General features: G+C 34.7%; 1 protein-coding gene across 13 annotated transcripts in view; it reads right to left on the bottom strand.

Annotated features, from left to right (window-relative positions):
- The window catches only part of KDM6A (lysine demethylase 6A), a 179,245-nt gene that overhangs the window by 43,749 nt on the left and 123,493 nt on the right, over nt 1-12,003 (bottom strand). For 2 of the 13 annotated variants that reach the window (XM_068962547.1, XM_068962546.1), the window contains exons 10-17: nt 11,142-11,268; nt 5,836-5,934; nt 5,493-5,712; nt 4,799-4,933; nt 4,200-4,355; nt 3,542-3,637; nt 2,521-2,622; nt 1,488-1,883 (exon numbers count right to left, since the gene is read on the bottom strand). In XM_068962547.1, coding sequence (XP_068818648.1) covers nt 1,488-1,883; nt 2,521-2,622; nt 3,542-3,637; nt 4,200-4,355; nt 4,799-4,933; nt 5,493-5,712; nt 5,836-5,934; nt 11,142-11,268 — 1,331 coding nt within the window. The remainder of the gene's footprint in view (nt 1-1,487; nt 1,884-2,520; nt 2,623-3,541; nt 3,638-4,199; nt 4,356-4,798; nt 4,934-5,492; nt 5,713-5,835; nt 5,935-11,141; nt 11,269-12,003) is intronic. The other 11 variants (XM_068962559.1, XM_068962550.1, XM_068962552.1 and 8 more) reach the window with 6 other exon arrangements.

Genomic DNA, 12,003 nt, shown 5'->3' on the forward strand with positions numbered 1-12,003 from the left:
CATCCAGTTTCCTTCATCTTCCCTAGTTTATCAGGCTAGCTTAGACTCCCGTTTTTCTCACACCCACTCTATTATCTAATCCTGTTGGTTCTATACCCAAATGTACCCAAAAGTTGACCATTTCTACCGCTGCCACTCTGGGTTGAGCCGCCACCATCTCTTAACATGGATTATAACAGTAATCTCCAAATGGGTCATCTCATTAGTATTTTTGCCTCCTTTAGCCTATCCACAGTGTACTGGAGAGGATCTAGTCAGACCACCTCACTCCATTCAAACCTCCCTATAGTTTCCCATTTAACTCAGAATAAAATCCAAAATGTTTATACAATGGCCTACAAGGCTGAAAATGATTTAGCTAGCCTGTGTCCAAACTGGAACACATCTACCTCTCATCCGCTCAGCCATGCTTTTGCCACCTTGATAATCACTAAATATGCAAAACACGCTCCAGCCTTAGGGCCTATTGCTCCTTGTTGCTCCCTAAATCTGAAACACTCTTATCACAAATACCTTCAAGTGTGTGTGCGCATGCTCAGTTGCTAAGTCGTGTTCAACTCTTTGTGACCCATGGACTGTAGCCCACCAAGCTTCTCTCTCCATGGGATTTTTTTCAGGCAAGAATACTGGAGTGGATTGCCATTTCCTCCTCCAGGAATATCTTTAAGGCTCACTTCTATAACTCTTTCAGGTCTTTATTCAACTACCCCTTCCAGCGAAGCCTTCCCTGACATTTCTATTTATTAATGCAACTCCTCTACCACCAATCTCTAGTACTCCCCAGCTCCATTTTCTAGTATATTATTCCAGAGAACTAATGGTAACATTACCTTATATTCCATATGTAATGCCTATTTATTATCTGTTTATGTACATGAACTAAGACATTTTAAAAAGTTCTTAGAAAAAGAACTTGTTTTAGTTTTACCAATAGTAAGACAAATATTTCCTTGTAGTAGACTAATAAAAGTATAAGCAATTTGGCAAGACATATTCGCAACATTTCTTTTAAAAGCTCTTTGATCCTTCAGTCCTGCTTTGGTGCACCTGCTCCATGGAAACAATCCAAAACACAGGGAAAACTATGAGGATAAATATTCAGAAGTAAAAACTTTTCCTCCCACCAGAGTAAATACTTACCACTTAGAATAGCACTTGATCTAAGTAGGCAATATTTACAGAAATGAACTAAGAAACATTACTATAAATGCTTAAGATGCCATTGTAAACTAGCAGTGAGCTTTGGAGAATTGTATGATCTATTTTCTTTTTCTTTTAGAAATTTATAACATTACCTATGTGTGTCTTACATGAGAGAAAAAAAAATCTACACACAATACTGAGTCACAATGTAGTAATCACACTGTAGTACTATAAATGCTTATAAAAAGTTTCCCAAACTTTTATTTCTCCTCTCAACATGCATAAAGTCAAGTAAAGACAACTATTATGTGAGAAGCCAACAAGGCAATTAGTCCTTCTGTTACCTGAGTGGAGTTAGATAGTTGGTTTTTCCACGGCTCCTCTGCGCTGCTGGTCAGGTTTGTGCGGTTATGAGGTAGAGTGAGTGCGTTTCGCTGCAGGTAAGGCACGTTTCCATTACTTCCACTTCCTGTTATGTGATTATTGCCTATCAAAATAGTGTCTGTACTTCCCAGCGTTCTTGATGTGCTACAGGGTACATGGCCTGCAGAAAAGGGTCCATTGGCCAAAGGCTGCCCAGGGCAGGCAGGGCGGACTCCTGGCTGAGACACGCTAGGCACTCTGGTCAGAGCAAGCTGTGACTGCTGGCCAGAGACTGAGTTTGTAGGCAGTGATGAGTCAGCTGATGGCCCGTTAGGAATTCCAGTAGATCGTACCTGTGTAACTCCTGTTTGTCTCATCTGTCAAAAAAAACAAAACAAAAATAAATGCTGCCTGTGTGGCCCATAACGGACACAATCAGAATATGAAGATATGTAACAAGATAATCTCTGATTTTACCCTAACATTTAATTTCTCTAGGTTAAAAAATACCTTTTTAAGACAAGCAATTGTGTTTCTTCACATTTAGATTAGCTTCCTCAGAAAAGCAGGAATCTACTTAATATTAAGAAATATCCTTTTAGTAAATGACAAAAGAAATCAGTTGAAAATTATGGAAAAGCAATCAAATTTTTTACAGGGCTCTTCCTCATCACAAAATAGGGTATCTTGAATTTCCATTTTATCACATTTGTATGCCAGATTCTCTGAGTTAAACAAACTTGAAAGAACCTTGCCTGAGTTTAGGATGTAGTTTGTTAAGTATTACATGCAAAATAAAATACTAAGTCATGTTCAAAATCAAATTTATAGCTGTTTTTTTCCCCTAAAAATCTCTGTCCATTATCAGTATTTTAAGAAGCAAAGATAATTAAATCCCACTAAACACTAGTACAAACTAGAGGTGGGCATAAACATACTCTCTAAAATGATATTCCAGTCAACAAAGATATTCAAATGCTAACAAATTTTAGGGGAAAACAATGCTGTACACACTTGGTGTTGCTGCATTAAGACAAACTGACTTTCCAGCTGTTCCAGCATCAGTTTCTGTGCTGGATTTAAATTATTTCTATTTGCACGGAGCTGCTCCAAGTGCTAGAAGAAAAAGAAGAATACAGTCAAAGACATATCTAAGAAACAAGCTCATTATTCTAAGCAACCTTTCTATAAAACTCTGAACGCTGTCTAGTCAAAGATACTGATTTCTGACCAGTGGCAATCAATCCCAAGATGAAGTCCTTTAAGAAGTTTGAGAAAGTTAAGGAATAAACATTTATCTCAGAAGGTTTACTGTAATGGGATCTTTGAGATAAATGGGCATGAGATTTTACTGATTAATATTTATCAGGGTTTACACAGAAAGTTCTTTAAGCTTAAAAATGCTTTATGACAAGTACTCTCTAAGAAGCACTGTATGGAATAGGAGTCTGAAGAAAATCTGACTATCCGAAACTAGTAATTTGCCTAAGTAAAAGTATGACACCTACATAAAGAAACATGATGTAGTCATAGAAGAATTAAGATGCTCTTAATATACTGACATGGAAAGGTCTGCATAATACACTATTTAACAGTATATACAGCATTTTATCATTTGTATAAAAAGAGATGAAAAATAACATATGAGAGAAAGGAGATGAGTATTTGCTTGGACATGCATGACATCTCTTGAAAGATAGATAAGCAACAAGTTAATACTGGTTTTCGGTTAGGAGGGGAACTGAGTGGGTAGGGATAGAAGCAGGAGAATTTATTCTATATACTCTCAACTCATACTTAGATGGTTTGAACCATGAGAATATATTGGGGGGTGGGGCGGAGGTTAAGTGGAAAAAAAAAGGAATGAATTATCTCTATTACTCTGGTAAATGTGGGCTCATTTCACTTATGTACCTATTAACTGAGTTTACTGCCATTCAGTTTTAAGAATTAATACTTAAAAAAACTTAGAACTTTAGTACCTCTACTTTTCTTTAATAGGAAAAGCAATCTGTCAAAAGCATGTTTTACATACCTGTAATTTCTGTGGTGTCAAACACCATGAATGACCTGGTTGCTGTACTGGAGGATGTGACACTGCATGGCCACTACTCCAATTATCAGAAGTATTCTGAGAAAAATTGATTTTAAAAAAAATTAAAGAATATTTGGTTAAATCCACAGAGTTAACATAATGACTAATGGAGGTCAAATGACTATGAATTGGAATATTTACATATAAAAAAGATGTTATGACATTTAGTTCTTTTAAAAGTAATTTTACATGCATAGTAAATTTGGGAACTTAAAACTTAAGAAAATATTGATTCTTTAATTAGCCACCCAAAAAGGCCCACCCCTAAACTATGGCCCAAATGACTAACCTAAATACCACACTGTCCACTAGGTTTAATGTTAAGTTTATTTTAATGTCAGTAGAAAGTGATGATGAAAAGTTGTGTTGCGATCTTAACGGCAGGGAGATGAATAAAATGATTTGATGAATGCAAATTTATCCCTACTTTCCATATTTAATATGATACTAAGAATCTGGAATGAAAAAACTCAAGCCCTTCACTCATTGATGTCCACAGATTTAAAATAAAGGACAGGAGATGTTCAAACTGCACAAGTTCAGGGCAGTTAGGAATTTCTTTCTTGGCTGGGATTTTCTATTTCTCTAAAATATATACCTTTGTTGGACTAGATGTTCTTTTCCTCTTGGCAGGACTGGACAGGTCATCTACTTGGCTAGAAGGAATCATGTGTAGTGGCAAGGATTGCTGTGAAATTGGTGTCTGACTGAGGCCTAATACAGGTTCAGTATTTGGATGATGAGGTTTACATGCCTAAGAATCACAGAAGGAAGACAAAAATAGGGTTCTATATGTTCTTAATTCATTCCTTCAAATTATACAACTTTACAAGCTGCATACTTTTCAAATCTATGTGGACATCGCTGAATGGTAATTATTGAAAATCAAATGAATCATCAATGGAGTAATGTGTACCTTCCTTTGAAAAACTTGTTTCAAAAATTAAATAAACTGCAGCATTATGTTAAGAAATTTCCTTCAAAATCATGAAAATGCACAAAGGCTCTAAACTGGCACCCCAAAATTTCTTCCCATATCAGAGGGAGTTTTAATTTGATCTAAATTCCCTTCACAATTAAATCAAGAGTCTTTTCATTAATAAAAGCCTCCTGTGCTTAGTAAAATACGCTTGACTACTACAGATTGAAAAGAACCCTTAAAGCTGGGCACCTGCAGAACATAACCCAACTTCTCACCTGCTGTGCTGTGTTCATGGCACCCTGCCTGGAGGTAAGCTCTGCGGGGATTGGTAGGCTCCACGCCTCCTCAATACTAGGAAGTAATTTAGTTTTATTCTGTAGACTACCTTGTGGAAGGTTACACAACTGAGCCTAGGAAAAATTATGTAAAAAGCAAATTTAACACAAGCCTACTTGAGTAAGAGCAAGTCCACTAAATCTTCCTAAATGTTATAACTAATTGTTTTTAAGAAAATAGATCCTTAATTTGGGGTTTCAGAAAGATACTAAATATAATGAGGGAAACGGGAATATAAACCTTTGTGAGAATTAAAACAAAGCTGAGCTCTGTTTTCAGAGTTCTTATAGCTGTCTTCTCATGAAACTCCAAGCAAGAGTGAAAGACAGTGTTCGTGTTCTTTTCTCTAAAATGCTATGACAACTTAAAAATGTAGACAATACATAGAAAAAAATTATGTAAATTAATATGCATTAACAGGGTAAATGCACAAAAGAGCATCTTTTAAAATACTGTATATCTTACTTAAAATGAAAAGTAAAATAATATTACAAGCTATGGTATGTTTACAAAATATGGAAACAAGTTATAGACATCAAAACACAACTAGACAAACTTCCCAGCCACCCTCCTCCTGCCTGAGTGTCATGGGGAAACATGTGCCTTTAAAAAACTGCTATTTAAACATTTTACCTGTAAATACTTAATTCGTGCTGCAAGTGCAGAGGTATTACTACAACTTTTGCTTCTGGTTGCATTTAAGTAGCATTTAATGGCATCCTGAGGCTGGTTGCAGGATTCATAGAGTGTGCCTAGGTCCATCCAGGCTGCAGCATGGCCATGGTCCAATTGTACAGCACAAATATAGGCCTGTAAAGCATCCATAGGCTGATTTTGCTGTTGATATAGCACGCTGGAAAGAGAAATTAACAAAAAATAAGTCGACTAAAAAGAATGGGTTAGCTTTACGAAATACATTATATGTGACGCAACTATTGTTTATGAATTATACCATTATTTCTACACAAAGTCTTACCCTATTGAACACCATGTATCTGCACTTGCTTCTGACTTATCAATAGACTGCCTGTAAGATATAAAGGCATCCTGAACTTTCCCAATACTTGAATAGCACCTAAGAGGGTAGGGGAAAAAATAAGAAAATATGATTAATATGCACTGATTAATTAATGCACTGAAAGACTGTCCAAGCAAATAAAAATCTAATAAGCTAACAAATTTATGTGAAGTGTGAATATACATGACAATAACACTATAATTAACCCTTCAATAAGCTGTATTATACACTATCTTTAGTGTTTAACAGTGCAGCATACTTTAGCACCTATTAAAATGGTTAAATGCCACATCACTTCAATACAATAATATTGAGAGATATATGCACACCACTCTACTTATACAACTTGATCTCTGGTTTTCCAAAGAGTAAGAAATTAGTTTAAAACCAAGAAAAACATTCCATGTTGGTAAGACTTGCTGAATCAGATTTCAGTTTTCCTTTCTTAAATAATAAAAATAAAGGCAACAACTCTTTAATACATACAAGACACAAACGTAAGAAATAATATCAAGCCGACTATCAAAAATAGTATAAAACAGGATTAAGCACAGTACTTAATGACTAGTAAGGGTAGCAAGGTATGATTAAAGTTTCAGAGAACTGCCATTTTTCTTAATGTAGATGTACCTGATGGATATATAAAACAGCAGCTAAAATTATAAAAATACAGAAATTATATTAATGTTTGGCACTAAGGGAAAAAGGAAAAAATAAAACCCAGTCCATCGTCAAGGAGTTTACAATTTAGCTGAGGATTTAAGACACATTATAAATAGCATGATGCCGTTATCAGATGGCTACCACAGATAATAAGTGGTTTGAAAATTTAGGATAGGGTAGAAGAGACCACACTACACACTACTGGGTTTAGAAAAGATAAGAAAGGAAAGGGCAAGAGTAAAGGATTGGAATGTGTGTAGATGCATACTGTTTAGATCAGTGATTTACAATTACCAGCTAGTTTACAGCAATTTGGTCAAGCAAACAAAATGGGACAAAAAGACATATACAAACATACATACATACATTTTCCATTAAACCAATATTTGTATTGTAATTGACATACTCTGAAATACTATTGACTGAGTAAATAGCGGAAAAAAAAAAAGTAAATGTCAAGTAATCCAAAAGTCTTGAGAACCACCGTGTCAGGCAGAGAACTTGAGAAACAGCATTTTGAAATGTTGCTTGAATAGCATGAGCAAAACTTATATAAGTTGCATCTTATATCACATATATATAGAGATATATCTTATAGATATAAACTGTAGACAATTTGAAATCCAATCCAAGAATATCCCGAAGTTTCTTCTTCTAACAAGGGGAATGGCATGATTAAAGTATTTTATGGGAATATTTATTTGCTAAAAATGTGTAGCAATAAACCAAAAGTGAAAAAAATTATAGACAGTAAAAAAGAAGGCAGCTATATTTACTGGCTTGGAATAGGCCCAAATTAGGGTGAAAGTAATGGAAGTGACAACAAAGAAAAAGAAGAAACAATAAACCAAAACAGATAAAAACTTTGTGATAGACTGATTAGATATTCATGGGGGCAGAATTATAATTTAGTTTTTAAGTCTGACAAATGTGGGGGTGGGGGAAGAATGGTGATATCATTGACAAAAATAAAGGAGAAGGAGCTGGTTCAGAGAAGAAAATGATGAACGTGGTTTGAAATATGCTGATTTTGACATGCGATGTAGACATTAAAACGGGTAATGTTAAGTAAAGAACAGGAAATACTGTCCTGGTGTTTAATACTTTAAAGTGTAGAAATCAAGATTTGGAATTCATCCACCTGGAAGAGAGGCTATAAGAACACAGGATACCTACCAAGAAGAGGTAAAAATAAGCCTGAAAAGTGAAGTGAAGTAAAAGTCGCTCAGTCGTGTCTGACTCTTTGTGACCCTATGGACTATACAGTCCATGGAATTCTCCAGGCCAGGCTACTACAGTGGGTAGCCTTTCCCTTCTCCAGGGGATCTTCCCAACCCAGGGATCGAACCCAGGTTCGATCCAGGTCTCCTGCATTGCAGGTGAGCTCTTTACCAGCTGAGCCACAAGGGAAGACCATGAGATCACTAATCTGGGGGTTGGGGCAATATAAAGAAAGGTGAGTGACAGAAACAGAGGCAATGTCAGAGAGTATCTGTAAACTGTTTTATGAGGAGAGAATTCAGGACAAGACAGGATTAACAATGACAAACAGGGACAGACACCACAAAGAAAAGAAATGTTTACCCAACAGTAGAAAACATGCTGTTTGTTTTCTTAATTAAATCAAAGCCAATCTCAGATTTATAGAGCAAATTCACCTAACTGCTGGGAGGAATAAGCAGTAAATCCCACAACCTATGTTTTCATACTTGATTCCTACAAAGTGAAAGTAGGGAACCAATGTGCCCAAATACAAATTCCTCAATCCAACTATCAAACACTTTTCCTCTAATAAAACTTAAACAGGCTCCCGTGAGACAGCACTGTGTAACTGAAAAAGCTCTGGGTGTTGAAGCAAGATCTAGTTTCTGCTCTGCTACTAATTACCTGCATGACTGTGACCCTGGACAAAACATTTGACCCCTCTGAGCTCCCTTTCTAAAACGTGCAAAATGACAAGGTTTACAGGGTGAACTAGGTGACCTCCTGGTCCCTCCTAGCTCTAACATTCTTTAATTCTGTGATAACACAGTCAATAACAAAGCGCTAGTTTAACAGCATTACCACATTACACTTTCATTATGATATACACATGCCAAACGACAAACAAATGCAATCTTCAACACAGACCTGATGCAGAGATAAGTAACAAAGTGCCTCAGAATAGGGTCATCGAATCCCAATGACATTTGAGATCTTCCTTCAGAGCTTTAATAACTTCTAAAATCTAATTTATTTATAAATATTTTCTCATGACAAAACAGACTTGAAGCAACACATTAGAAGTCAGTAAAAAGGGTGAGAAATATAAACAAAGAAAGTCTAAAACCGTCCTCAAATTATATTACAGATAAAAAATACTGAACACCAACATGATAATCTTGAACCCCCAAACAAGTTAAATTGGAAGAAATATCCTTTATCTGAGAAGTCAGCAAAGTATATTTGGAAAATTCTATCCAGAAAGGTTCAAATAAAAAAGCATCTCAACGATTTCAAATGAAAAGCCACTTGCGGGGTAGGAGGACGACACACCTCCTATGGAATAGTGCTCACTGAGCTGAAAATTACAGAATTACTAAAGCAGTAATTTGGGGGAATTCCCTGGAGGCCCAGTGGTTAGGACTCTGTCTGGTCTTTCACTGTGTGGGCCCAGGGTTTGATTCCTGATCCGGGAACTAAGAACCCACAAGTGGTGTGGCAAAAAAAACAAAGTAATTTTTGATATTTCAAAATTATAATTAATTTTATATGCACAAAATTAAGAAAAAATATATTAAAAAGACATCCACACTATTATGCTATATTAAACTACTAATCTTTATCTTAGATCTAAAGAAAAATACTTTCTGATACACATTCCTTTTAATCTATATTAACAGAAATTTTCATATATAAACATTAACACTAGAGGCAATGACTAAGCAAAACCCTACTCTGTAGTACTAGAGCTCCTTTTTGGTCAATATACGAAGCCTCTCACTGCACAATACTAACAGTAATAACAGAGCAAGCTCCAAAGGCAAATGGTGTTCAATTAGATCATTTATCTCATTTACTAAATAGCCATTTACCAGGTAATAAGATACAAAGATGGTTAAGATTCAGTTTCTACCCCAAAGATCTTTAACGAAAGAGAAAGACAAAGTTTGGACTCTCAAGCTTTACTAACAAGCAACTGAATTTAGATGACTTTATAAGCCTGGCAAGGAATTAGAAAATTACTACTAAAAATAGCTACTTTCCCACTTAACTATTATAGGATATTATTAATGAATAATAAAAAATTTTTTGAAACATCTTATTATTCCCTGTCATACAAATATACTTTGCCAAATTTAAAGGAAAAAAATGAAATACTAAAATATAAAATACTAGAATACTAAAATTAATGTGACTGTACAAAATACTAAAATTTAATGTGACTATATGGCTAACTCAATCAAAGTAAAATACTCCTACAGAAAAAAAGAACGGGAAAAAGTTTGAAATTAAAACAAAACAGGGTAATTTCCAAAGAAAACATAAAATTAAAACCTTCAGCATGGGAAGGTTACCTAAGAGATCTAACCCAGGGCTTCTCAACCTCTGCACCATTGACATTTTGTGCCAGGTAATTTTTTGCTGTAGAGAACTGTTCTAGTAGCATTTTCCATAGTTGTGATAACCTAAATCTCTCTACAGACATAATGAAACATCTCCTATGGGGCAAAATAGCGCTTCCCATCCACCCTACCACCATTGAGAACCATCAATCTAGTTCTCTTATCAACAGAAAACTGAAGCCTTAAAGTGTTTAATTGTTCAATCCAAGATTCCACAAGTAGTAGCCAAGACTTGAATCCAAGTATCTCAGATAACTCCTAGTAGACTGATCTTTCTACCATACTGCAAAAGCTAAAACCAATTAAGAACTAAAATACAATCAGATAACGGTCCAAAAATATATTTTATCAGAAACATATACATGAGATATATTTCAGATTATCAGTAAGCAAAATTCAGACATTCAAAGTACAAGAAAAGTTTATAGACTTGCAAAAAATTTTTTCCACTAATGTCACTTCTCCTTTCCAACAAATTGAATAATAGTGTATCTATTTTCTCATTGTAAACCTTCAAACACAACTATGACTTGAAATCTACTATTAATGTCCATTCTATCTAAGGTAAATATCACTAATCAAAAGGATAATGGGCAAAGTTCCACTAACTACTGGTAGTCCGCAGGCAGAATGAAAAATTAATTCTCTGTTCTATTTAAATAGACATATGAACACTAGAAATCAAAAGGAAAGGCATTTAAATACCTGACTGAATAATTAGTATCTGCCAAGAGTTTTTGAAAACCAGAAATAATTTAAGTCAAATGAAAATCCAATAAGCAAAACAGGAAATATCCTGATGGACCAGATGACTGTATAAGAAAACTACCACATTCAGGAGTTCTTTTCTTTTTTATCTAGAAATCTTCGTTATAAAATATTTAAAAGGGAAAATATACTGATCACATTATTAGTAAACGGATATTTCAGATAATTCAAAACTCTTAGCTGCAATAAACAAAAGCAAAACCTGAGTTTCTGATAAATCAGTCTTACCTTCCAAGGAAATACCAGGACTGGCCAGAATTAGGATCTGCTTCCAAGGACTTTTGGAGATACTGAATAGCATAGCTTTCCTTGGTGGCTTTATCTCCCAGGAGATCCACAGTATGATGCATCCATCCTATAGTAAATGATTAAAAATATGTACATAAATGACTTAATTACTCTACTACTTAAAAGAATACAGAGCAGAAACAAACACATAAAAAAATACTCTTTTCAGTCAATTTATTCATTTAGCTTGGCATACACACTCCTGAAATTTAGAACCGTAATTCTGTCCTAAAAAGGTTTGCCTTTAAGGTTCAGTCAAAGCAACGAAGAACTTTCATTCCAGAGGAATTAAAACAATTTTAAGTACTGACTTGTCACTTAGTAGATTACAAACTACAGTTCTATTCTTCTCTAATTTTTGTATTTGAAAAAATTTCAAGATACAAAACAAAGAATATAAGATAAACCTTATTTACTGTTTCATGTAAAACTTAATCTGCATTTAAAAATCTCTATTAACACAATGTTTATTTCCAAGGAGTAAATATAAAGCTGTATCATCAATGACAGTTCAGAGTAGAACACACAACATACAATCCTACCTTATTGGCACTGGCTACATATATTCACAACTCATGTAAAATAAAAATTACAATCATTTGACAATTTTTTTAAACTATAAGACTATAAGAAAAAGTCCATTCAAAATGCTGCAAATAAAAATGGTACAAAATGGGTAACACAAATCTTTACTAAACAAATTTAGATAGTATACATAATCTCACTTATCTGTGGAATCCAAAAAAGTCAAATACACAGAAGCAGGGAGTTGAATGGTGGTTACCAGGAGTGGGAAGATGGA

The sequence above is a fragment of the Capricornis sumatraensis genome, chromosome X (assembly GCF_032405125.1).
Source record: "Capricornis sumatraensis isolate serow.1 chromosome X, serow.2, whole genome shotgun sequence".
Classification (NCBI taxonomy): domain Eukaryota; kingdom Metazoa; phylum Chordata; class Mammalia; order Artiodactyla; family Bovidae; genus Capricornis; species Capricornis sumatraensis.